The 27,548-nt window shown below is 50.9% G+C and overlaps 1 protein-coding gene across 3 annotated transcripts in view; it reads left to right on the top strand.

Annotated features, from left to right (window-relative positions):
• MGMT (O-6-methylguanine-DNA methyltransferase) overlaps window positions 1-27,548 on the top strand; it is a 294,215-nt gene that overhangs the window by 33,067 nt on the left and 233,600 nt on the right. For 2 of the 3 annotated variants that reach the window (XM_087862566.1, XM_045809501.2), the window contains exons 3-4: window positions 13,536-13,605; window positions 26,971-27,107. In XM_087862566.1, coding sequence (XP_087718692.1) covers window positions 13,536-13,605; window positions 26,971-27,107 — 207 coding nt within the window. The remainder of the gene's footprint in view (window positions 1-13,535; window positions 13,606-26,970; window positions 27,108-27,548) is intronic. The other variant, XM_045809502.2, reaches the window with a different exon arrangement.

Below are 27,548 nucleotides of genomic sequence, written 5' to 3'. Positions count from 1 at the left end.
AGGTCACCTCTGTAAAGCCCAGAAACATTCTTTTTCTGGGATGTTTGCTTTTTGACAACAAAGGAAATAGATGATCCCATGGCTATTTTATCTTGCCTTATAAGAGGGAGTTAAAGAAGGTATGGAGAATGGGGGCCAGAGGTGTGGTGTGAAGTGCTGGTTGTGTTTCCCTGAGGAAAGCTGCAGCCGAGGTCTGAGGCCATCTCCCCGTGTGAAGACGTGTGCCTGGGGAGCGGACCACCTGCCTTCCTGACGGCCTGCGCGACTTCAGGGCCCCCTGTCACCTGTGATTAACTCACAGAGAAACCAGTGTGGGGACTCACAGATTTCTCCCTTTATTCTTGTCTTTAAAATCAAGTTACGTCCTTTTTTTTTTTTTTTTTTTTTTTTAGCAATAAACTTTTGAAGAAAATGAAGACTCTAGAACAGATGTAGTGACGGGGTAATCCGCTGACTGTGGGTTGCAGTATTACCCACGTAGACCTGATGGAGATGGCCGGTTTTAAAAGCAGCTCTACCCAAACACAACATAAAAATGTATGTGGGCTGGAAATACACCTTTTCTGTTTATGACTCTTCTCCATATTTCATTTATATTTAAAACTGAGTTGACGAATATGAATACAGATATTTAGAGTTATTGTAATGTCATATTTGTTTATGTGCACGGACCATATCTTACAGTTTAAAGGGAGAGCAGTTAATGGTTTTGCCCACGCTGCCTGGGATTTCTTCTTCTTCTTCTTTTTTTTATCCTCCAGCATCCATTCTTCAGGTGTTTAGCTATTTTAGTGTTATGAAGGATGATGGATGATGCCGGAAAGTTTCTTTGGAAGCACTTCTGATATTGTGCAATGCACTTGGGGGTCAGCTGCACTTGACTGATGCATGATTTATCCCATGTCCCTGCCACTTCCTGAGATAAAGCTGCTGTTTTATCAAAAATGCCAGCAACGGTGATTTAGAATTTATAAACCTCCGTTTTCGAATAATTGTTCTGATTACTTTCTGCCTTGGCAATAAAATGATAAAGGTAATTGCACACAAATGTGAGATAGCACCAAAATACAATAAAATTAACGTGAATTAGCTTGACATGTCGATGAGAAGTATTTATGAAATGTCGTGTTGCAATAAGGGAGGGCGATATTATAGCTGGAAGGTGAGTTATTGCCTTAATGTAATACTCCTTGAAATTTAAAAAAGAGACTCTTTCTGTTGAGGGTGATTGTGCTTTTGAAATTAAGTTGAAGTGATTCTTATAATTGGCAACAGTAATGCATTTTGAAGGTAATATCTTTTATTGTGTTATGCCCAGTTGTATTACCTTTTATTTAGCAGTTTCTGGCTCTAGCTTTTCTAAAAGTCGGGTCGAGGCTGACTTGAATTCTGTCGGATCCAGGGGCTTGGATGTTTTATTCTCTTTTCGGTATTTCCTCTGGTGTGAATGTTAACAGATTTTTAAAGAATATTTTATTGAATCACTTAGATATCAAAGGTTAAATATCACAGTTATTTTTTAAGGAAGTTTAAGGAACGTTCTTATCAATGTGTTTTGTCTTCCTGTCTTTGCAAGCGTTCTGGGGATTTCCCATCACCGCATGATGGTTTCCCTCAGGGGCAGACCCGGGATCCCCATTGAAGTACACATGGTTTATGACTGGCCTTCACAATCCTGAAATGAAATTCGTAGATAACATCTACCTACATACAGACACTAGTGTTAAAAAATCTTAAAAGTAAGATACAAGTAAAGGGGCAGTAATTTATTATGCGGGTCTGTGTATTCGGAACAGAAATAGCAGGGCGGGCCTTGGCTGGAGCAGGCGGGGCAGTGAGCGCCAGTGCGCGCCCCCCCCAGCGCGGCAGCCCCGGCCGGTTTGCTTCAGCTCCCGGTTTGATCAGCATTGACATCAGCACACGGCTCCTCTGACATGGTGGCTGGCTTTCTGTAAAGTTCCAAAGAAGATGGAGCCCGTCTTCCCGCGGAGCTGCAGGCTGCTCGCATCCCGGCACCGCCCTGTGTGTGCGGAAGCCCCGCAACAGGTCTGCACGCGCACACGGTCGATGTGCTTGTGCTTCGGCTGTGTTGCAACACATTCGAAAGTGTCACAGGGTGCGGGATGACTCTGATCCCACACCTTCCAGAACGTTCTCTATCCCTGACCCCTGCCCTTTGCATGTTCCCAGCTCAGGCAGTCACTGTGACAAATGACACTGCCTTCTGATTGCCAACACCCCCCCGTTGAGAAAGACAGGCAAGGACCCCCAGTTCGGGAGCATCAAACCCCAGGGTGCGGTTAGGTGGGGGCCTCCCCGGTGCCCTCCTGATGAGGGGCCTGTGCCATCGCGCACCACCGGGGCAGCCAGAGGTGAGGTGTCTGGATGGGTGAGCCTCCCCGCGGCTGTGTGCTTCCACCAGCGGCCCATTTGTACCCAGGTCTGTGTGCCTGGCTGTGTTGTTTGTTTGTTTGTTTGTTTGTTTGTTTGTTTGTTTGTTTTGAGAGGTAAAATCTGTTAAAAATTTATTTATTTATTTATTTTTTAATGATTTTTTATTATATTATGTTATCACCATACAGTACATCCCCGGTTTCCGATGTAAGGCTCGATGATTCATTAGTTGCGTATAACACCCAGTGCACCATGCAATACGTGCCCTCCTTACTACCCATCACCAGTCTATCCCATTCCCCCATCCCCCTCCCCTCTAAGGCCCTCAGTTTGTTTCTCAGAGTCCATAGTCTCTCATGTTTCATTCCCCCTTCTGATTACCTCCCCTTTCTTTATCCCTTTCTTCCCCTACCGATCTTCCTAGTTCTTATGTTCCATAGATGAGAGAAATCATATGATTTAGTTGTCTTTCTCTGCTTGACTTATTTCACTTAGCATTATCTCCTCCAGTGCTGTCCAGGTTGCAGCAAATGTTGAGAACTCGTTCTTTCTGATAGCTGAGTAATATTCCATTGTATATATGGACCACAACTTCTTAATCCAGTCATCTGTTGAAGGGCATCTCGTCTCCTTCCACGATTTAGCTATTGTGGACATTGCTGCTATGAACATTGGGGTGCATATGGCCCTTCTCTTCACTACGTCTGTATCTTTGGGGTAAACACCCAGTAGTGCAATGGCTGGATCATAGGGTAGCTCAATTTTTAACTTTTTAAGGGACCTCCACACTGTTTTCCAGAGTGGCTGTACCAACTTGCATTCCCACCAACAATGTAGGAGGGATCCCCTTTCTCCACATCCTCTCCAACAATTGTTGTTTCTTGCCTTGTCTATTTTTGCCATTCTAACTGGCGTAAGGTGGTATCTCAGTGTGGTTTTGATTTGAATTTCCTTGATGGCTAATGATTTTGAACATTTTTTCATGTGTCTATTAGCCATTTGTATGTCTTCATTGGAAAAGTGTCTGTTCATATCTTCTGCCCATTTTTTGATTTGTTTATTTGTTTCTCGTGTATTGAGTTTGAGAAGTTCTCTGTAGATCTTGGATACCAGTCCTTTATCTGTAGTGTCATTTGCAAATATATTCTCCCATTCTGTGGGCTGCCTCCTAGTTTTTCTGACTGTTTCCTTGGCTGTGTAGAAACTTTTAATCTTGATGAAGTCCCATAAATTCATTTTATCTTTTGTTTCTCTTGCCTTTGGGGATGTATCATGAAAAAGGTTGCTTTGGCCGATGTCGTAGAGGTTGCTGCCTATGTTCTCCTCTAGAATTTTGATGGATTCCTGTCTCACATCGAGGTCTTTCATCCATTTGGAGTTTATTTTTGTGTATGGTGTGAGAGAGTGGTCAAGTTTCATTCTTTTGCATGTAGCTGTCCAGTTTTCCCAGCACCATTTATTGAAGAGACTGTCTTTTTCCCACCGGATGTTTTTTCCTGCTTGATCAAATATTAGTTGCCCAAAGAGCTGAGGGTCCATTTCTGGGCTCTCTATTCTGTTCCATTGGTCTATGTGTCTGTTTTTGTGCCAGTACCATGCTATCTTTGTGATCACAGCTTTGTAGTACAGCTCGAAATCCGGCTTGCTGATAAAGTTTCTAGTGCTGGTGATGTGTGTGACATCTGGCAAAGACCATGGACGATCTGAAAAGCGAGGCCGACTTTGGGACACGTCATAGAAATGAGCAGCGTGTGCCTCCTGCTGTTGCTTTTGGGAGGATGACACTGGTCTGCTGTTCTCCTAGAGAGTAAGGTGTTGTGGCAAATATGCCCCGGGAACATACAGTATAATTTTCCCAGGAAAAATAAACCAGTGGGATTGTTTTTCCAGGAACAGAAATCAAATAAGTGAAATAAGGAGATGTAGTGGTAGATGGCATCTCTTGTAGGCCCCCTTCTGTTTTCTAGTCACACTGTTGTATTGGCCTCCTGGGCTTCTTCCATTTAGACAAAGATGGAAACAAGGTGGTAAGAAAGGGCTTTGTGATTAGCCCTGCATGCACTGCACTTATAGGTGAAAATGTGGACCAACTAAAATATTAAATACCAAGCCGTGTGTTTCAATGTCATGTATAAATATCATATACAATAAAAATGGAGTACTCCTTTTTTAGCTTAAGGCTCAATTTTGAGGGCTCTACAATTACCACGGAGTTCAGTCACCTGGTGGCTCTGGGGCATAATGTGGCTTCATTCAAGCTGGTCTTTTCTTCGGAAGTGGTCGAGCTGCTGTCTGTCTGGCGAGCCCCGTACCTCAGGGCCTTCAGGGCTGCTACTGTTTGGTTTGCTTGTTCTTGCTCATGGTGTCTGATTTCCGTGTGTTCCTCGTGCTTTGTACCAGAAATTGCATTGGATTGCTTTGGAAAATTCTTCATTATTTGCTCATAAGAGTCACATGGAGCCTGAGACGATTGCCCTTGACCCCCAGGGTTTGCAGTGCTGAGTATGCCAGACATCCCGGGATCCCTGGGGTCTGGGGCAGCTTGTAATTTCTAGTTGTTTTTCTTATCCCATCATTAGCGTCGTGGTTGTAACGGGATGATTTTGCCCCCCAGGGGATGCTTGTCACTGAGACATTTCTGGGGGCCATTACTGAGGAGGTGCTGCTGGCATCCAGTGAGTGGAGGCCAGGGATGCGGGTGGGTAACCCGCGGCACGTAGGTCCCACCCCTGACACCGTGGTCTGGCCCCAACTGTCCGTAGTGCCGTGGGTGAACCCAGTCCTGATCTGTAGGGATCACTTGTGCGAAGCCTGTCCGAGGTGTCCTGGCCCCCCTCTGTACCCGTGGTGCAGTGCTCTCAGGGCTTCCCCGTCCCGCCCGAGGGGTTCTGCCCCCCTCTCGTACCCGTGGCTCGGTGCTGTCGGGCAGGACTCCCTTGCTGCCGTCTTTGACTCCTCCCTGGCCTTTCCCAGCCTCTCCCGCCCCGTGCCACACACACGGCAGAGAGCTCCCAGTGCCGAGGGTTTTCTGAGAGCCTGTGCCTCTCCCCTCGCTCCTCAGCCCCACCGGGGGCAGGGGCTCCTGTGCGGGCCAGGGTCGGTGAAATGACCTACGGTGCAGGTGCGTCTCCGGGCGGGCGTGGGCACTCCCTGTCCCGGTCGGCGCGGACGCCTCACTGCTACCAGAGACAGCCACGTGCCCGGGCCTCGCGCTGCTCTGAGGCCTCACCCAGTCCTGGTGCTTTCTGCCGTTCATCGGCTTGTGGTCTGTCTGTCCAGGCCCCGTGCTTTGCTTTTCTCTGTGTCTTTGCACACTTATTTACAAATACCTTCTTCATCGACCCCTTTTGAACTCCGACCCATCCTTCAGAACTCCTCCTCCCATAAAGATTTTCTTGGTCCTTGAATTTGGAGGTCTTATTTTTTCAGGGAATCTTCTGTGAGCATTTTTCTCTGGGTCTTTTTTAGGGCAACATATACAGTTCAGGGAGCTGATCCTGAAGCCAGACTGAATCAGGATTCTGGGCCTGGCTCTGCCACTTGGTAACTCTTGTCTTTGACCAGCTTCTGTAAGATCCCCGTAAGTCTCAGTTTCCTGTGTCTATGATGAGGTTTTAATGCTGCAGTGTTCATTAGGGTTACATTGGAGAACCAGGCAAGATGGGGCTTTGAGAACCAGGAGGGCCTGTGGGTGTCAGCACGGATCCCCTTGTTGCCAGCCCCCTTCCTGCGCCCCCCTCCTGGGTTGGCTTTGCTGGGCTCCAGTCTCTGCACTGACTCCAGTGCTTGGGTGAAGACTCCCCGGAGGAGGGAGCCCCGAGCTTCTTCTGTCCACTGGACCCTTAGGCATTGATGTCAGATCCCCTCTTTGACATTGTGTCCATGGAGAACAACAGGGTCAAGAAGGGGTGGGTGGAGACACGGGCAGGTCCTCCCTGAATGAAGCCCAGACACACGGTTCGCACGCGGAGGAGGGCCGCCTGGTCGGAGCTGCCCAGTCCTCGTGGAGCCCATGCCACGGAAGGCCTGGCTCACACGTTGCCCCCTGGAGGAGATGGCGTTCTCAGTCGTGATCTCAAGAGGGTACTGCGGCGTGGGGACGTGGGACGCAGTGAGCCTTTCCAGTAAACTATGGAGTCCTGCATCCAAGCACGGGGGAGGAGAGCCGAGATGGGTGTTTATGACCTGGGCAGTTGGAAGCTCGCTGGCAGAGACCCCGGTGAGTGGGCCAAAATGACAAATGCTGTGTGTGCTCCTTTTCACTGTGTAGCCTCACTCTCTGTTTCTTCCAGCTGTGCTGTGTTTGCTAGTGTTTTGATTGTATTAGTTACGTGTGAGATGAAGAAACCTTTCAGTCCCACAAAGTAAATATGGATCTGCTTTCAGTACATTTTATCTGTTAAGTTTCAGCAGCCAGGAAGCAGCCTGGAGCTTTTCCTTTTATTCTACCACAGGTTTTAGGGTTTGGATCAGAGACACGACATTTGCCAAACCACTAGGTTCCAGGTGGTGTGAGTCCCTTGCAGGATGGTGACACCTTCTGTTCTCCGAGGCGTGGGTTTGGGGGGTCCCCTGCTTCCTTCTCTCTTGGGAGAGGCCCCCAGGTTTTCAGGAGCCCATGATGGAGCCTTGTAGGACATCTCAGCCTGTGTCCGTCTCCGGCCCATTGGTCACAGCAGTTTTTTCACAGAGTGATGGCCAACAGGGGTGAGGTGAGACTGTAGTGTGAAAACCCTCTTCCAGGGCATTGTAAGGGCCACAGTCCCTTCAGCCCACCCCTCCCTTGCCATCCCCTACTTTAAGGAACACCTGTGTGGAGACGAGTGCTCTCCTACGTGACGGGGCACGGGAAGCATCCGGGTGCTCTGCTCCCGAGGGTCCGGAGGGGACGGGTGTGCCAGAGGAGGGGGGGAGTGGCATGTGGGGTCTGGAGAGCTGGGGGCAGGGCAGCGAGCGTGAGGTCGTCCACAGGTGAATGCAGTGTTGAGCAGGAGGCTGGAAGGAGGTCCGGTGTGTCTTAGTGAGAGGGTGCTGACCTCTCCCGTGGAAGAGAGATTTAGTTCATTTGGAAAACCCATCTCAGGCCAGGTTGCTCACCTGCTTGAAAAAAAGCAAGGGTAATATTTTCTGTCATGAAGAAGGTTTCTGGATATGGCTAATTACTTATTTCAAAGAACCGATCAATAAAATGAAATTTAATGAAATCAAATCATCTGACCAGTTGTTTGAAGAAAGTAGCCCTGGTGGGTTTAATTTGAGGAAGCCGTTTGTGTGATTTCCACGTGAAGCTGAGTCCTTGGCCATCATTGGGCTTTGCAAGGGTTCTGTTTGCTTTTTTCTTTTGGGTTGAAATTTTTGCCTTTCCTATATGAGATGTTTATTATTGCTATCCAAAAGTGTCTGGAATATATATTGCTTTAAGCTGTGGGATAAAGTTTACTCTCATGATGGTTTAATTTTTATTGCGTTCCCATAGTGTGCGAGCTATTGTTCAGATGATACACATGGCGGTTCCTGCCCCGCGAGACCACATTCGAAATTGCATCTCCCGTCCGGGCCACATGCTCGAGAACTGTACAAACCTGTGATTCCCGTACTCATTTCTGTTGGCTCTTTCTCTTTTTGTTTGCCTGGCACGTTAATATTTCTTTGTACTCTCTTGTTATTTCTGTAGAAAAAGTTGTGCTTTACCAAGTAGAAAATATTTTACAGTAATAGTGGTTAATTATTTTAGTTCCAAGTTGTTGAAAATTGATAGAATGACTAAATCTTCAGCGAAAATTCTACTGTAGAATGATTTAGAGACACAATAATTGCTATGTTATGTTTTCCAGTTTATCCAGAGGTGACTTTAGACAAGTAATTCTACTCTGCCAGACAATTTATTTCTCTGTTATCTATTTAGCTTTTCCTTGGTTATATATGATTCTAGGATATAAAGTCTGCTTGTTTCATTGAAATCTGTATATATTGTGTTTACATTTTTTAAAAATTAACTTTTAAATATTTAAAAGCTTCTGTTGTCTACTAGCTTTTGATAAAAGAGTGATACTCAATTGTTCCAGAGCCAACACTTAAGGGGAAGAAGAGCCGAGGGTCTGGGTGCACCCCCAGACTGGACACTATGCAGGCAATGGGCCTAATCATCAGGCTTAGTGTTGGAAGGGAAGTCAGAGGCCTGTAGGCCCCTGCTCAGTGCACACACTGGATAGGAGAGCACAGGTGTCTGTTCTGCCCACCTGCACATCTCCGGCCCGGGCAGCTCCCCTCAGCAGGCTGCACTTCTGCCCAGGGAGCCCCCTTCTCTGCCTTCTTGGAAGACCACAGGGGACCAGTAGGACACCAGCAGTTACTAAGGGGGAGTCAGCTAAGAAAAGGAGACATTATGCACCACAGAAATGATACCTTGGAGAATATTTATTGGATATTTTGTCGAGGCTAAAATATAATACAGTTGTCAAAAATATGTGGTTTTTGTGGGAAGCCACATATCTTGGGGGGAAACACTGGAATTGAAGGGTGAGAGTGGGTGAAATGCTGGCGTATGGTGTACCTATTCTGTGTCGTGCTCCCCGGGCCCCTCTTAGCAGTGTGGGGGGCACATGCTGGCGGAGAGCTGGGGGTCACCTCCCTGGTGCACCCAGAGCCCTTAACGGCTCAGCTCACAGTCAGCTCACGGAGGCTGTGGAACAGGGTTCGGTGCATCACGTCACACCTCACTGAGTGGCCGTGAGCCCTGGTGGGGCTGAGCATGCTGCAGAACGGGGCTGGTGGCGGCAGCACAAGGACGGCCTGGGGAGGCCCGCAGAGACTCAGCTCGGCGGACAAACAGTATGGTGGGAACCACAGATCTTGGGAACACTCTGGAACAGAGGTGTGAGAATGGGTGAGATGTGGGTCATATGGGAACTACGTCTGACCAGTCTAAAGCTGCGTTGTAAATCACAGACTTGCTGGTTATTTCCGTTAGTTCCGTAATTTTATTGATCTGTATCAGTTATGTGCCAAGGAAGAATTTTAGGATGCTTACAGAAGCATATATACTTACAAAAATGAAAAATACATATGAAATAGAGAAGGGAATCAGGCACAGGAAATAGGGCAGGGGTGTAAACAAGGCTGAAATTCCAAATATGGGGCACATGTTTTCTGTAAAATGGCTCAGGATAGGATGAGAATTAAGAAGGGAGCTTCTTAGTGTGCAAAGCAATGATGGGGTCCAAATGGAGTGCTGCAAGCGTTATAAAGGTTTGACATAAGCATTTTGTTTAACAAAACCATTTTCACCTGGCTCTCAGTTTTTTAGAGTGAGATGGGGACTTCTCAGGGATACTTGGGGATATTAGTATATACAAAGGGCTGAGATGTCTAGATGGTAATGGGAGGCTCAGCATCCCTCAGCTTTATCTGTCCAGTTCTGCGGTTGTAGGCAGCACCCGTACCACCTGGGAGCCGGTGGGGCTGCAGAACCCCCCCCCCCCCGCCCATTCCTGCCGATCTGCATTCCCTGAGACCTGTGATCACATGCTCCGGATTGGACCAGCACTTAGGGGGCTTTCCTCCTGAGGCTCTCTCTTCTTTGTTGGGTCTGGGTTGGCTGTTATCTTCCCAGGTCAAGGGTTTAAAGCAGGTCTGGGTCCTGGGCATGTGGCTGGCGAGAAAGGGCAGCAAATTCAATTTACTGAGTATCTGCTCTGCAGATACGGTAGCCAGGGACTCGGGGGAGGCAGAAAGAAACAAGCGTCGATTCCGCCCTCACAGTCCTACAGAAGAGGGACAGCTAGGTGCCAGCACGGTCCCCGGAGTTCGGTCCCTTGAGTTGTCATTTGCTCAGGCATCACAGTTTCACATGCTTATGGGCTGCATGGAGTGTTGCCTACTTAATGCTTCTTCATATTAACCCAGTTCTGATTTAAACACCTGCTTTAGCCTTGTCCTTAGGAATTCCAGTGAAGACAAGTGTTTGATATATTCATTTTATTTTTTTCTGTTACATGGTAATTTAATCCATAATTAATGGAGTATCTAAACTAATCTCCCCCCAGTGCATGTTCAGCGCTCTAGAGTCAGACAGCCTCATCCCTGTTACCCACCACAGGCTCTGGAAAAGTCACTTTCGTGTTTGAGCTTCAGGTTTTTTGTCATCAGAGAAATGGATGCGTCTAATTTGCAGGGCTCTTGTAAGGATTAGAGAGCTATACGGATGCCTGGCACACAGGAAATGCAGGCAAGGTCAGGAAACAGCTAGTCCTGTTATTAGATTGAGTTGTGGGCTAGTGATGCAAAAAACAATCATTGAATTATAGTCTGTAGCGTGTGGTGTCCTGAACACAAGAAGTGTATTTGATAACGTTTATAGCATGTGCTGGTGAGCGTGTGGAGAAACTGGAGCCCTCGTGCACTGTGGGTGGGGACGTGAAACGGGGCAGTTGCTGCGGAAAATCCTGTGTCTGTTCCTTAAACTGTTAACCACAGAGTAGCTGTGTGATCCCGTAATTCCGCTTCTGAGTATATACCCAAAAGAAGGGAAAGCAGAGTTTTAAACAGGTGTTTGTGAAGTCAAGTTCATAGCACTAGTCACAATAGTCAAATGTTGGAAACAATCTGGATGCCCATTGAGGAACAAATAGGTAAGCCACAAAGGACGGTCCATCCACACAATGGAACGTTATTCAGCCTTCAAAAGGAAAGATATTCTGACACCTACCACCACATGCGTGACCCTCAAGGACATTACGCTCAGTGACATAAGCCAGTCATAGAACGCAGTGATCCCAGCTCTGTGAGGTTCCTAGAGTAGTCCCATTGAAGGGCACAGAGCGGGATGGTGGGTGGCAGGGGTTGGGCAGGGGAATGGGGAGTTAGTGTTCAGTGGGGACAGAGTTTCTGTTGGGGATGATAAAAAAGTTTTGGGTAGAAGTACATTTTGAATGTATTTGATGACACTGAATAGTACATTGACAAATGCTTAAAATGATAAATACTATCTTAATTTTAGCCCAATAAAGAGACTATATTTGATAATTTTTAAACAGAAGGAGCGTCTGGGGTATTGAATCTAATGTAGTTGGTCATCAGCTCAGCTTGGCCCCTGCTGAGTCCCCTGACTGGCCCCCGAGGAACTCCCTGGGCAGGATGGTGAAACCAGGGACGGTGACAATCTAGTGTTTCATCAGGACATTTGTCATGACTTTCCCAAGTTGCATGTTCGCTGCCCTCTGGACAGGTGCTGCTAGATTCCCCCACCCGCACTCTGGGCGCCTTGTTCCAGCAGTATGTTCCAAACCCCGTGGAGAGTCTTGTAGAAATGGAGAACATAGTAGTATCCTTTTGTTGAAAAAAACATGAAAGAAAAGATATTTAATGTTAGTTTGCTTGCTAATAGGCTAGGTCTTAGAGTTTAAAGAAGTAGTTAATTATCAAAGCTTTTCATTCTGTGACAGTCTGGATTTTTCTTCTAACTCAAGTTACCTTTGAAATTAACATTGCAGATCCATGAGATTTTCATCTGTGAATATTGTTTGAAGAATTCATTCTGTTGTAATTGCGATAAAATGTACCAGTTAAATTTTGTAATTTTACAGTTTTGCTAGTTTTTGAAATACACTGTAGAAGTTTTCCTCATGGTAGTGGGATCATATGAGGGAGATATGATTACATCAATCAATTATTTGAACAAAGATTGGGAATAGCTTACATACGACTTTGCAATAATCCCTATTTCCGAAGAAAAGTGTGTGCACAATACTTAGTCTCTGTGTCATTTGTAGATAAATTGGTTACCAGTTGGTCTCTGTTTTTATTAAAACAAAGCTTCTGTGAATAAGTGTGGATTTTATGTGTACCTTCTGCACGTGTGTAAGTAACAAATGTCTCAAACCAAATAACTCAGCAAAAATGACTTTTTTGTATTAAACATTAAATTTCCATTTAAACCATTCCAGTATCTCCCGGCTTGATGTGATGGCTTCCCCCCGCTTTGGCATACAGTGCGCACCCCAGGCCCCAGGGCCAGGCTTGCCCTGCCCCCGGCTGCAGACTGGGTCCAGCGTACTGGGTGGCGGCATCTGACGCTGTCAGTCCCCAGCCGACTGACACGCCTACGAGAGACAGACTTGGATCAGTAGCTGGGGCATGGGAGGGGGACAACTTGGGACCAGCGGAGTCAGGAGACTCAGAGACATGTGCTAACTGTCCAGCAGTGTGGCCACCTACAGGTGTGACAGGTGTGACAGGTCTGCCATCTTTTCTCAGGGGACACATATGCAAGGCAACCACATGGCCTGTGTTGCTGAAGCCTGGGGCAGAGGGGTGGGGGGCGGGGGGGGGGGACTCTGAGAGTTCACAATCCAGCCAGGGACAGGGTTCCAACAGGGTACGACCCACTTCACAGAGCAGAAAAAACCAGGGACCTGATTATGTGTTTGTGACATGAGGTTATTCAGCCCAAGTCCATTCCAGGATCTTAGAGGAAGCTGGGGTTTCCCATCCAGACACCCTTCGAGGGGCAGGGCTCCTCTGGATTAGCCCTGCAGCTTGCCTGGGCAGGGAGGGGAGACCTGTCGCAGTGACATTTTAGAGACACATCAGGGCAGTCCTGAAGTTGGGCAGTTAAAGGGACGATTGGTGCTTTAGTAGTAACGACATGCCCCTAGACAGAGCGTTCCGTGTACGTTTGTGGGGACTGGCTCTGTACGCACATTCTGGATCTGGCTCAGTATTAGGTATCTTCACATGTCTCCAGAGTTGGAGACCTTGATGTCTTGAACTACTGTGTAAGGGATTTGACATCAACAGATATAAAATCCAATGTAAGAATGGGTCTGTGGATGGTAAAAGCAGGCGTACCTTGCAAGACATTTCTCTGAGAAGTAGCAATACCTGCATTGACCAGAACCTCTAAAAGAAATACATTTTTTCCCCAAATATATGGTTGAATGCCTACTGCTAAGAAATTGATCGTAAGCGAAAAGAGCAGAGCAGATGTTTCTTAAAGGGCCTTTTCTTCTTAATGAGTGAAAGCTGACATTCTGTTCCGGGTGTCTGCGTGGGGTGGGGCCAGTGTAGCTCTGTGTCCGCTCCTGGCTTACCTGTCCGGTTCGGCATCAGATTTTCACACGGTTGTTGCTCCTCCTTCGCAGCCCCTCCTGCGGCTTCCGCCCCAACGTGGGAAGTCCCGTCCCGTGGCCCAGGCTCTGCTGCTGTGCGGAGGTGAGCATCTCATCACGACTGGCGTCCAGTTTTGCTGTTAGAAACGTGGGGCTGGAGGGGAGCCTGTTCATGCTGACACGATGTAATCGGGAATCCTATAGGGTGTGGCTGCCACGGCGGAATGAGGCTTGCTGAGTGGGGCTGGGAGTGAGGAGGGGCAGTGGATGTGCGGGTGTCCTCCCGGGGCCCTCACTGGGAGGGAGAGCCCACAAACGGGGCAGGCGCCTCCCTCCTTTCTGGCTGGTGTGGTACTCCAGAAGTCGGCTGTGGTAACGTGAGCTGTGTGATGAGCCCCTGAGACCCGGCTCCACCGGGATGGGTCACTAGAGGAGCAGAGATGACATCACCTAAGAAATTGCTCTCTTTCCAGATGTGGTCAAGGATTCCTCTAAAATGGAAATCCACTACTTAGAACTTTCATCGGATTAATTTTAATAAAAAGCTTGAATCAATGCAAAGCAGCTCGGGAAGACAACCCCCCCCCCCCCCCACGTAATGTTGTATGAATGCAGGTCCCGTAGGTCTTGCTTGTAATGAGATGAAGGAGTGACTTTCACGGTGCTTACTTATTTTCTTCCTCTTCGGAAACTCAGCCGGGTTTTTACAGTTACTTGGATGGGTCACTAACATTACGTACATCCATCGCAAAAATGGTATAAGCCATCATTGGCAGTGGAGGCCTTCCAGAATTTACAGAGCGTCAAAACGACACAATTGTGGCCTGTGGGGTTGGCAGCCGAACTTCGGGGAAGGTAGATTTGGTCCGCTTTCTGGGAACCCGCACCTTTGTCTTGAGTGTCGTGAGGGGAGAGGCTTGCTCACGCACCATCCTGGGTGAACGTGGCTGCGCTCGGAGCTCAAGGGCAATGGCCCTGGGGTGCCTCAATGGTTTCTTACCTGGGTCTGAGCCGGGGACGTTTCCCAGTGTCCCCCCCCCCCCCCGCCCCCGGCTCCTGGACAGCAAGGGGCTGGTTCTGAGTCTACTCTGGAGCGTCTACTTCTGATGTCCCTGGCGCTACTTTGGTCCAGGAATGGGGGAGGGGCACCCTTATAAGAAAATGCCTATCTGGGACCCTGGAAAGCCAGACACCCAGCCTCAGGGCTCTCGGGTGTGTGTCATGAATTTGCTCAGCTGCCTGTCCGGTGGGTCCACCTCCTGCAGGCCTCCCTGCTGCCCAGTGACCTCTCTGCTGTGCCTCATGCTTATACCTGGGCTGCTTCTATAACTTTCTCGACCTCCTTTTACCTTTTGGCTACTGAGTGCCCGATCATTATGTTGCTTCGAAATTCATGGAAGAGAGGCCGGAGTGGCAGGTGCGGGCTCGCACACGTGGAGACAGGCAGTGTGCCCGCCTCACAGGCCAGCAGATAATGTGCCATGGATAATGTTCCCTGATGTTGGGACAGCCCATGACGGGCAGCTGAGTGCTTTCTTGTGCAGTCTCAGCCTCATGGGGTCCCGGCTACAGAGGAGGACACGGGCCCACAGAGGTCACCCGACTTGGCTTTTCTCTTCAGTCCCGGACTCTGTCTCACCATTGCCCCTCTTCTCGCGGGCTTCCCACAGCACTTCCCCCCAGTTTCCTACTAGGATGGATTGCTTCTTCATCACCTACACAGGGGATGGGACCTTGTTCAGAGGATGCTATGCAGACGGTCCGTGATTCCAGCACACCACAGCCTGCTTTATTTGGAGGTGACCGACCTCTCTGTGGGTCACCCTCTCTGAGTATCCTGGTTGGACAGGGTGCCCTCTCCATTCTCCCGGCCAAGGCAGGTTTCCCATGCCAGGGGAGTTGACTGTTCACTGAAGTCCCAGGACATGGGACAGGCCACTCTTGGAGGTCACTCACGTGGCATGTGGTACAGGACACACGTCTCAGTGGCTTGAATGTCCGTGCCCTGGCTCGATAAGCTAACAATAAAAACAAATTACAGCTTCTACTCTGGAATTTTACCATCTTCCTTCTGGTAACATTTTACTTGGTTTTCTTGTTAATGGATGAAATATGTGAAAATATTTTATAAATTTTAAAGTTCCAGACACATATGGGATGAAGGCAAATGATGCTATTTTCCAGTTCGTATTCTGTTTGCTTGGTACTTTGCAGAAGGTCGTAGCTCCATATGTGGTCTGTTCTGCCGCCAGACCCGCCCTGACTTTTCTTACCCTCCCTGCCTGTCCACGCACTCCACCATGGCCGTGCCGACGGGTCACGTAGAGAGTCCCAGAACCTGGACTATGATGTCATTTCTGTGTAAGCCGCGGACTACTATAAATTATGTGTGAGCTGTTGTAATTAAGACTTTGAGACTACTAAGCTGTCTTCGAGGGGAAGAACTTGTCCCCTTCTCCAGAGTCATAATTAATTCTTAGAGTATATGGTTTTTGAAGAATTTACTGTAAGATAAAAGACTGGTATTTTATTCTTGCATTTATTAGTATTTAATCAAATGGAAAGTGCACTTTTGGTCTGGAAATCTTGGCTTCAGCTACAGGATTAGACTGAATTATTGTTTAAAGTGTAAAAGGTATAGAATTATATGTTCAAGCTATCAGGCCGCTGATAGGTTTTGGGCATAATGTAACTAATTTAGAACATGAAATTTCCTGCCGTGGGTTAATCGCTCGGAGGCAGCATGCATTCCGGCTGCAGCTTGGCCTTGTCGTGGGGATGGCGTCTGTCCCTCCAAGAGCCTTGTGCCTTGCTGCCAGAGCGTGTCTGGAACATAAGGCTCTTCCATCAGGGACACCGAGTCATAAATCATACTGTGCTTTTCACCGAGAATCCTTCACCACAGAAACTTTGTGAAACCGCTTCTTTACTGGGGATAAAGAGGACTTAATTCTGTGGTCCTCAGTGGGGCCCAGGCTTAGCACTTGGGCATTGACTGTTGACAGGCCTAAGTAAGTACTTAAGAAAATTCCAGAAAACTTCTGTAGCCACATCTTGGTTGAGGTTGTGCTGACAAAGACCAGGGGGAGAGCGTATGGGGGTCAGAGTGGTCTTAGGATTTGTTCTTCAGTGGGTGGGGGGGAGGGACCGGATGCAGTGAGACTGAGGACCCTCCGATGATCACTACGTGTGCCTGTCCGTGGGAGCACCGCAGACCCCCTGGAATGGGCCGGTGGTAAATCTTTCCGGCCTTGTGGGCTGCGCAGTCTCCTCACGGCTCCTCACAAAAGCTGCCAGACACAATACGGAACGAGCCTGGTTGCCTTCCAGTGAAAACGTACTTATGGACTCTGAAGTTTGAATTTCATATTTTCATGTGTCATGAGCTATTTTTCTTTTGACTTTTTCAATCGTTTAAAAACGTAAAAACCATTCTGAGCCCAAGGATTCTACAGAGATCCCATGGGGAGCCAGACTTGCCCTGTGCCCTGCCAACTCCTAATCCATGTCAGGTGCTCAGGGGTCCCTGCTCTTCAACCCAGAAGCTCAGGGGCCCCTGCTCACCCCCAGGTGCCCTGTGTTCCCCACCCCGGTGTACCTGCTTTTCCAACCCAGGTGCTCAGGGGTCCCTAGTCCTCACCCCAGGTCCCCCTGCTATTCACCCTCAGATCTTAGCACAGCATACCTTGCTGATTTTGCAGAATACATCCAGGGAAATGCACTGAGAGGCATTAGAGCCCCACAGAGATTGGGAGGAGGCTGGGAAGAGGGAGGACCAGTGGGCACTGGCAGCCTCTTTGCTTCAGGTGGCAGGATATTTCGGTGGGCTTCCACAAAAAGTACAGCTTGATTCACATCCCAGATGTAGGCGTGCCTTTCCCGGCCGTTTGCTAGAGCTCTTCTTGAGGATTTCGGTGTGTTCTCTGTGGGGATCTTGACCTAACAGACCTAACAGAGCGATAGGAATCAGTGCAGGTGAGGAATGGGTTACTGACCCTGGAGCCAGCATGATGGCGAATCCCCGTGTTAGCCAGTCATAGCGTTGGCACAAAAAGCGAGTGCTTTTAACACGGAAGTTCTGTCTGTGCACAAGTGGGAAACTTTATTTCTGTTGATGACTTTTTCTTCATGGCTGATATCAGACATGCATGTGGGGCTGTTCCTGGGAGAGGATGTTTATTGGTTGGTTGGTTTTCTACATTTGGGAGAGGAGGAGTTTGAATCACACCTTGCTTCAGGACGTTTGAAAGGTTTCACTTCAGCTCTGGGCCCAGCTCGTCCAGGAAGTTTGCGTTCTCCTCCCAGGTTCTGCAGCAACCCTGGGTAGCGGCCTGTCCCTCCTGCCTCAGAACAGGAACCTCTTGACTTGCGCTGATGCTGCCCTCAGATTTTCCTGCGTGTTCTCACATGCTGCTTATTCTCTCAGAAGTCAGTTAAACTCTGCCCAACTGGAGAGGCCTATAAAGAACAGGGTTATTTTCTGCTATGACATAGTTAAGCTGAAGCCTCCCCAGACATAACGGTTTTAAGAACTGACATTTCATTTTGAGGGCCCGCCTGCCACCGTCCTTCCTCCTTCATGACAGACTGTCACCGTGCAGCCCAGGACTAGTTGGTGCCTGATGTGCCAGGACATTCCCCGGTGGCGAGCACATGCCCTTGGCAGGGTGAGGTTCAAGACGCATGCAGGGGACCTTGCCAGAGGCCCAGGGGTGACCCCGGGGGCCAAGCAACACCCCGTCAGACCACAGGGTCAGGGGAGCTCTCTGTCCTGCTGCAAGATGCTCACTTCCATCACTGATGGTAACGTGCAATTCTAGCAGGGGTGGTTGAAGTGAGCGAAATGTAGTATTTTTCATCGTTTTTCTTCCCAGTAAATTCTCAGTGGATCATTCTTGGTCACAACTGAAGGTCAGTATGCCCGACCTGCCGGGGTGACCGGGCTCCTGCTGCGAAGGCCCACGGCTTGCTGGCTCATGCAGGGCACGGGCGCCCTGCACCCTGAATCTGTTTCTCTTCTTGCAGGTTCCAGGAATGTTAAGGGTCTTCTAATCTGTTCCTTATAAAAAGAGTTGAGGAGCACTGTTTGATTTTCAGTGAAGCAGCTACGGGCCTGTCAACTTGCAAACTCACGCGAGGAGGGTCTGTGGTGTTTCTTACTTTGCAGGACCCCTGGCTGTGATTGTGGGGCCGAGTCTGTGCCCGACTCGCTCCTCAGAGGCCAGGGGTCCAGGGACGAGGGTCCAGTTGCTATGGTGGGTCTTCTCCCCCTCTGACAGACTGCCCCAGATTTTGGGGTCACTGGTGCCCTGGAGGTGGTCGAGGCGTGTCCCGTGGTCAGGCCTCCATGGCAGCCTGTGCGCTGGCGAGGAAGGTCTGAGGGGAACGTGCAGTGATCTTGTTGCACGACCTTTGGGTCCATTCTGAGTTTGACACACCAGACGGCAGGGCCAGAATTTTCTCTGGCCAGAAACCCTTCAACCTAATGCAGCCCTTTTTGGTGGTTAGAACATAATAAACTGAGCCACACGTTGGGTGTCTTGTTGAGCGCATCCCAGAAAGGAGGCTCTGGGGGGGCCCCGACGGGTGGAGCCGGTGCCCCGAGCGGGTCGCAGCCCCCGCTGACCTGGCCTTCTCTTCAGCACTCTCCTCCTCTGAGTCCGCCCTTGGCAGGGCTCCATCCCATCTGCTCTCCCCACCACCACCTCGGCTTTGTTATTAGGTGATAGGTATGAAGTATTTTCTCTTGTCCAGGGTTTTGACACATGTGCTTTTTCTAATTAAAATATTCCCCCACGCCAGATCGTCACGTGGGCCGATCTTGAGTTCTGAGGACAGAAGGTGCTTCCCTCCTGCTTTTTCTTATTTTCTGTTCAGCAGGGAGATTACAGAACGTGTTGTCATTTCATGGTGGCTTTGCTGGTGTCCCCAGGTAGCCAGACGTGGTCTCTCCCCTTTCCTAGGGCCTCCCCAGCGCACCAGCTGGGCTCCCACTTCACACCTGCAGCTGATGGGCACACCGAGGCCCCGGACGGGGACGCCCCAGGAAGGTTTGGAGCCCGGCCTGCAGGCCTGGTGCCCACTCACTCCTGGGCAGACTCTTCAGGCCGATGTTGAACAAAACCAAATAAATGTCTCTTGGTTTGTGAGCAGCGTATGAGAAGGCGGGTGATTTTTTCTTCTAGACTGGCATTTTCCTCGCACCGCAGGGCCATACTGGAAAGGGTTCAAAGTGGAAGGTGCGGGACTGCAGAGATGGTTCTGGAAGTCTGTCGTCAGACCCACACAGCAGGCCTGGAAAACGACAAGTAAAGGAGAAAGAAGACAGTTTCTGTCTCTGGGTTTCTTGCGTTGAATACAGTGGAAACCCAGCCTCTGGCGCCAACCGCTTAATTCAGAACATTAAACACCATTCATGTTGAAAGGGGGATGAAACGAAATTCATTTTTTCAGAGGTCTCCAAATAGCCATGAAAAATCCATTTTTTTCTGCCACCAATTAACGTCAGCCACTCTTGTGGCTTTAGGTGGATGCGGTAAGGGGGATGCAGGGAGCTGGGCCCGGAGCCCGGTGGCGCTGCCAGGCTGAGGATCACAGGCCTCCTGCGAGTGGGGAGTGGGGAGCCTGCAGTCTGGTTCCCCTCACAGCCTGAATGCGGCCTGTGGTGTCCTCCCCATGATGCGGGCAAGGCCAGCCGGACTGGGGTCCAAGGGAACCACTCACAGAACTGGCTGTCAGAGCCACTGTCAGGTCCTGGGGTCTAACTCCAAACTCCCCCAACACTGGGTTTTCTAAGCTGTGTTAGGCAAACTGGAGAGTGCCAGTGGTACTTTTCCCCTCCCCCTCTGCTCCGAGTCAGCCCCACAGGCCCTGTGGCAGGGTGTGTATTCCCGCAGGTGCCAGCTGGCCTCTTCTGGAAGAAAGGCCTGAGCATTCCTGTTGCCAGGATAGCCCTGTTGCATGCAACGGAAACCTCCTGCTTAGGAGTAATAGATGGTCAGGGTTTTGCACAATTCCCCTGCTCCCCTGGGCCTGGAAGGCAGCTGGGCAGACTGTTATCTGGGGCAGATTTTGTTACTCAGCCCGAGAGCCCGTGCACTCGCAACCCTGCTGTGCATGGATGTGCTTACAGCGCTGTGGACAGCAAGCCCTTTCTCTACCCTTGGTGTCCTCGGGGTCCTCGAGGTTAGCCCTTGCCCTCCCGTTCCTGTCCCCCACACTTGGTCCTCACTGCTCCCAGAGCTGTCACAGCAAGCCCCTCGCAAACATGGTTTGCTGCCTGCTTCGGGTCCCCGAATGCCCTGTGTTCCCTCTGGTAACAGGCCCTACTCAGGCAGACCTGCCGTAGTCTACTCCCCCACCCCCACCAAATGCCTACTGTCTCTCATGATGACACCTCCTCCAGGGAGCCTTCCTGGACTCCTCAGGCCACCAGACCCCCAGCCATGGGTTCTTGTTAATCCTGGAGTTCTCCTTCTGCGTCCTAATGGAATGATTTGTGCGATTAGCTCATTTATTCTGCAGGTATTTACTGAGCACCTGCAGTGTTCTGGGCACTGTTCTAAGTGCTGGGATATGGCGGTGGATCAGTTAAGATGCCCAGGCTGGAGGAAAACAGGAATTCCTCTGAACGCTGGCTTGCAACACACAGGACTGTCTTTTCCTCGCACAAGTAGGAGTGTGGCAGGGGGCTGTGGCTGCAGTGGTGGCGTCAGGGCTGTCCAGTCTCGTGGCCTCTCCTTCATGTCCCCAGTTGTTTGCCACAGTTCCAGGCCACACACCTGCCTTGTCAAGGAAGGAAGAAGGGGAAGGAGATGGTGCCTGCCACTTGTTTTATTATTAGAACCTCAGCGGGCTTCTTACTCTTTGGCCAGAGTTGTCCCATAATGTCTGCTACCTGTCCTGCACCTTACATTCCATGAAGGCGACTCACAGCAGACAGAACCCACCTGACGTGACTTCACGTGTCTCCACACCCGCACCCCGGCCCCCCGTGCCCTGCGTGCCTCGGCCGCTGTCCGGCAGGCACTGTCGGGCCTGCCCACCTCCTTGTTACGAGCCAGGTCTCCATGTGGATGTTGTTTTTTCCAAAAATTCTTTCCTCCTCACCTCTGCTCCGGCCCGCCGCCCTCCCCACTGGCATGGCCTCCCACTAGTCCTGAGGGGCCGTGGGAGCCCGCCTGGCCCTGGACTCGCTCCTGGGAAGCTTGTCAAGCTGCCAACCGGCGAGTGTCTGCACTGGGCCTCCTTCCTTTCTTGGCTCACTCGTTGGGGTCAGGCTCTTGGCCTTCTCTGGGCCGGAGCCCAGCAGTGGGTTGGTCTCTGGAGCGTGGGGCTTTCGCTGTGTGAGGGTGTCTCGCTCACACGGCTCAGAAGCCCGTCGGCTTCTTTGTGCCACCTCGCTCCTAGCCGGCCCCGCGTGTGTCTGGCATTGTCGCCTTCCAGGCAGAACCTCCCACCAGCCTGTGTTGGGACGTGCGGGCTCCCCGATGCGCACGCTGGCTATTGAAGCGTCTTCTTGCCGCCCTCCCAGTGCCTGCGACACCCCACCCAGTCTGCAAGCCTCCCTCCACCCTCCGGGACTTGTAACACACTCATGGGGTAATACACTTGTCTTTCTGTCTGGGGCTCCCCGTCCACACGCTGCCTGCCCTGCCAGGTGGCCCAGCGTTCTGTCCCAGGGACACATTACCCATGACATAGTAGATGTACTGATTCAGCTCATTTTTACTTTTGCCCATGGAAGCACTCTGTGCCATACGTCTTGCGTGTCTGTAGGAAAGAACGTGTGTGTAGATTTCTGTGGAGTCTCAAATTCCATTTCTGGCGGGGTTAATAGAAAACATTGTTAACATTGCTGCTTTTGTTGTTTTGGCAAAGCTGCAGGCAGTGGGTATGGCGATTGTCTTTGACTAGCAGTGGTTCTGCTCACGGGCTCAGGCTTCCAGGCCTTCGTCTGGGGGAAGATGGTTCGGCGAATCCTCACATTCAGGAAGCTGAATGTGGAGTTCAAGTGCAGCTCTGTTAACCAATAACAGAGTCTCTGGAATGTACTCCTTAGACTTTATCCAACCTGGTGACGGGCTGCTTGAGTGTGGCCACAAAGGACGTAGACGGCTCACTCAGAACTCGGAGTTCAACCCCCAGTTACTCCAGTTACAGACTGATTGCCCTATTTTGGTTCTTGGCATGATTTGGAAAGAGCTTCCCCTTCTTTGTGAGTGACACAGGTGTCCTGTGGTCTCCTGTGGCTTCCCGTGGCCATGCGGGTCATCAGAGCTGGTCCTCACTATGAGGAGGGTGTGCTGCCCTTCACGTGTGAGGTTAGACCAGGCAGACCAGGGACAGCACCACGTTGTTGGGCACCGGGTGCACGTTGTGGTTGGTACAGCAGTGGGCAGGCCAAGCTTCAGGGTCCTTTCGGTCTGGTTCAGAGACACAGGCCCTGGGATGCATGGGCGTTATTTGGTTCAGAGCCTGCCATTGCAGCCTCCCCATGGTGTTTGAGGCCCACAGCCTCTGAAGTCCAGCCAGCCCATCCTGCCTATGGTCAGAGTCTGGCCGCTGGGGTGAGGCTTCATAACATCCCAGGCCCTTTTCCCCCCGAGGAGCACATGGAACTGAGCTCTCCAGATAACGCCCCTCCACCTGGTGGATGTGGGAGAGGCCCTCCATCCCCTTGACCACCCTGCCCTGACCCTCTCCTGGACCCCCATCTGCACACTCATTCCTTGCCATAGGGGTGAGAGCTGGCTGTGCGCTGTGCACAGGGAGGTCCTTCCCTGCAGGAGCGCTGGCCCAGCGGCCTGTTCACAGTCTTCCCTGTGCTTTGCGGTTGGGCCCGCAGAGCAGCCCGGGGAGAGTGGTAGAATCAGTACTACTATTGCTGTTTTATTGGTGAGAAAACAGAGTCCTGGGGAGGACAGTGAGCCACTAGTGCTCCAGCCCTCTGGTTGGGATGTGTGCCAGTCTGAGTTTGTGTGGCGGTGCTGGCTCCACATCCTAGGCCTTGAATCAGGGGCCAGTGACACAGGGGGCCAGGCAGCAGGGAATTGATGGGGCTGCAACATCCTGTTTCCAGGGGCAACGGTGGCAACAGTGCCAGCTGCGTGTCTGCAGGCCCTGGCTGCCCCACAGATGTTTCCTGAGGTTCCACTTTGGCTGTGGTTGGACTGTGGCCAGTCTTGGTTCCTATGGTCTTCTGAGCCTGTTTCTCCAGCCTTCCCAGAAGTTCTTTGAGTTACGGAGCAGCCTTTCAGTAAATCACTTTTGTGCTTAAATTAACTGGTATCACTTTCTGATGCTTGCCATTAGGAGCCATGCCTGAGGCAGGGGCTCATGGCTTTTCATGCTCTAGATCTGAGGCCTGAGCCAGGGCGCCTGAGCCCAGATCGGTTGAGAAACAGCTTCTGAGCAGGGCCTAAGCAGGAGACGTAGGTTCCTGGTGAACATGTTTGTGAGATCTAGGCAAATATAAGCCGGTTCCTATGCAGGACTACTCAGAGCTTTTAACACACTGCAGGTATGCAGGTGAATTTCCCAGGAGGGTTTATGCATCCAGGCTTCTCACTCCCCCTAGAACCTTTCTCTGAGCAGTCTTCTGGAACACACTTTGGGAAATGCCGTGCCAGACTCTGGGCCTGGATGGTAGAAATTCTGGTCATCTAGTTCAACATATATTTGATAAACTCCTTACGTGTGTGATGCATCTGTCTTGGGTGGAAACCTGACTCATGGTAGCAAACTCCGTGCCCCAGCATCTGCCAGTGGCTCAGGATGATGGGAAATGCCCATGGATATGGGGGCGGGCAGCAGTTGATTCTGGCTCCAGGGAATGAGGGAAGGCCTCTAGGGGGCTGGGAGAAGGGGTAGCCATCTGCTTTTGAAGAATGGTAAGGAAGGATTTTGGTGCTGTTGGATAAGATTTTGCGGAGGAGAGCAGAGTGCTCTGTGACAAAGGTCAAGGGCGTATGGTTAAAATTTAGATTGTGGCAGGAATAACAGTAATCCTGCATCCTTCTGGGAAGCCAGGTCTAGATATATGTTCCGGCTAATCCACGTGCCAACCCTGTGATTTAGGTACCCTTTATCCCACAGGTGAACAAACTTCTGGCTCAGTTTAGGTGGCTTTTGCAAAATGGCAGGCCATTTCTGTGAGGCCACCATCTGCTTCCTGCCCATGGGTGGCCAAGTGGCAGGGGTGCCCTCAGGCAATGGGGATCCATGGAAGCTGGGGCGTTCAAGGTGTACGATGTGTCAGACAGTGTCTCTGATGGTGACCATCACAATCCCATGTCCATTCACTGGGAACTGGAGAGAAATCTGCTTCAGACCTCTGTCAATACCCATAGAAAAGTGGATGTTGAACAGAGTGGCTCTGGAGTCCTGGGCTTGGGATGGAATCTTGGGGGTGCTGCTTATATACTGTGTGGTTTGGGGAATGCTGCTTGACCTCATCAGGGGATATAAATGCACTTCTGTCCTGTGCCTGCTGGGAAGACAGCTGAAGGAGTCAGTGTATGGCATTAGAAGCAGGTGAAAGGGCAGGGAGGAGAACAGGGTGTGGGGGTGGGGGCAGTGGGGAGTGTTGAGGTTTTGTAGTGAAGCAGACCCTGAGAGCATGGAGCAGGAAGGGTGCAAGCGCGTGGACCTTGAGGGGCTCAGCAGACCTGGCGAGCGGAGGGCCCGGGGTAAGTGCTCCGGTCGTGCGTTCTCCATCACAGCCAGTCAGTTCTGCCACTGAAGTGGGAAGGCAGCCACAGCATGTGGGCTGCGTCCCAGCGAAAACTGATTTACAGAAGCAGGTGGGGGCTGGGTCTGGCCCGTGGGCTGCAGTTTGCTGGCCCTGCTGTAGCCCCTTCGTCTGATTGGCAGTTGATTTGTTGTTCAGGGGGAGGGGAGGGGAGGCGTGGGAAGGGCCCAGGTGTACTGAGGGCCCGGAAGAAGTCCTTCCTCGTGTGAGAGTTGATGAGTTCCCGGGATCTGAGCCGGAGTCGACAATGGTAAGAACCAGGGCTTGATGGGGTGCAGGTGTGCAAGGGAAAGGAGATCCCTAGACTAAGTCCTGGGTGGGGTGCGGGCGCACGTGGACCGCACTGCCACCCCCTGTAAAGCCACATGGAAGAGAGCATTCTTGCAGGGTTGCTTTTACGGCCAGTTCATGGGAGGTGCCTGCATGACAGAGAAGTGGAAGCAGCTGGTGAGCAGGCCCGCCAGCAGGTCTGGAGCAGTGGGCGGGCCCAGGTGGCGAGGCTTCAGCTGTTGGATTCATCGCAGGTGGCTGCAAGGAGCGTGGAGCGCTGGGAAATACGTGGTGGGGGGGAAGCGCCTCCCTCCGGTTCGTTCGCGCGAGCAGCACAAGGAGTTGTAGGATAGAGGAGGAGCTCCGAGGGTGCTGGCTGGTCCAGGTATTCGTTCCCACTGTTCCCCCCCCCCACCCCCACCCCTCTCTTGGTTCCCCGTCCTCTTCCCTGCCTGCACTTGGAGTGATTTTTATCAAGCGTTGGTTTACCTTTAGGCTTTTGACTGTTGTTGCCGTACCAGTTCGTTCTTTTCAGCCTTAGCTCTGTTGACCACAATTATTATCAAAATTAACAGGTAGGATACACTGTAGGGTGGTTCTTATGTTTGTACATTTGCTTGAACGTAAGTTAGATACACAGTTGGCCCTTGAACAATGTGGGATTAGGGGTAGTGAGCTCCGTATGTAACTGTTGACTCCCGAAAAACCTTACTGAAAGCCTGTTGACCTTACTGATAACAGCTGGTTAACACCTGTTTTATGTATCATTTGTGTTCTGTGTTCTTACAAAAATCGAAGCTAGAGGACGTGTTCAGAAAATCATAGGGCAGAGAACATACATTCACAGTCCTATACCGGAAAACCGCATGTAAGTGAGCCCATGCAGTTCCCACCCACGCTGTGCGAGGGTCCGCTGTGTGCTTTCCGCAGCGCGCATGCGCCCCTGACTAGCGCAGGTGCCTGAAGGCTTCGGGCTTTATTCCAGTGCGCGCATGCTCCCCTGACGGCCTGCTCGTGCAGGTGCCACTATGCAAGAGCTGCGTCCACCCCCGCTTCCAGATTCACTTCACCGTGTCTTGGTTTTTAAATGTATTTCCTCTAGTATATCAAACGGCTTCAGTGTGCTGATGAGAAAGTTGGTAAACGTTTTGTTAAAGCAAGGTTAGCTTAGTCCTAGGGACCCTTCCGCAGGAGCTCTTGTCCACCGTGCCTCCGGGGAAGGTGGGAGCAGGGAAGCAGAGGGGTGGCACCACCAGTTTGCTGCTCCGGGTAACTACGGCGTTTTCTGTCCCCAGAATAGATTACAAAAATGACGCATTCGATAATTAAGTCCCAAGAATGGGGACAAACTTTGGAAGATGTTTTAAGTGACGAGTGCCTGTTGTGCTTGAAAGGGGACCAGAGTCTTTCACATGGACTTATTTGCTTGAAAACCCTTTCTCCTAGGTGCTTGGGAGGATGGACCAGGCCTGTGAGATGAGCTACAAGACGATAGACAGCCCTTTGGGGAAGATCGAGATCTCCGGTTGTGAGCAGGGTCTGCATGAGATCAGGCTGTGCGGCAGCAAGACCCCAGACGCAGGGTGAGTCCCCTGTGTCCCCCCACGTGGCATTTGTTCAGAGCCGCAAAGACGCGACGGTTGCCGCTTGTCCACTGTGGGTCACGGGCTCACACGTAGCCACAGGCCGGCCCACGCGGCCGCCCCTCCCGCGGCAGGGCCACGGCTGTCGGTCCGCCCGCAGCACCCGCGCTGCTGCCCGGCGCCCGGGGCTCGCGCTGACCCCGGGGCCTCCCCTGTGGCGGGTAGCTCCGAGACGTCTGACCGGCAGCCGCTTACAGAGCCGCCGATTGACCGTGAGCCGCGAAGGTTTTATTCTTCAACAAACGTGGGAACCTCTCTGGAAATTTTGGTGACAGGGAGGTGCTTGCCTAATCTGGGTGGTTTTAAATCCGGACCCCCTTCGTTGTTCAAAGTCGGCCAGGTGGCTTGTTCCGAAGTCTTGGAGTTGCTGAATTGGGAGCT

Source organism: Ursus americanus, chromosome 6, assembly GCF_024610735.1.
Source record: "Ursus americanus isolate L20-20 chromosome 6, mUrsAme1.1.p, whole genome shotgun sequence".
Classification (NCBI taxonomy): Eukaryota; Metazoa; Chordata; class Mammalia; order Carnivora; family Ursidae; genus Ursus; species Ursus americanus.
The sequence above is the reverse complement of the archived record's forward strand: the minus strand, read 5'-3'. Positions and strand labels throughout refer to the sequence as shown.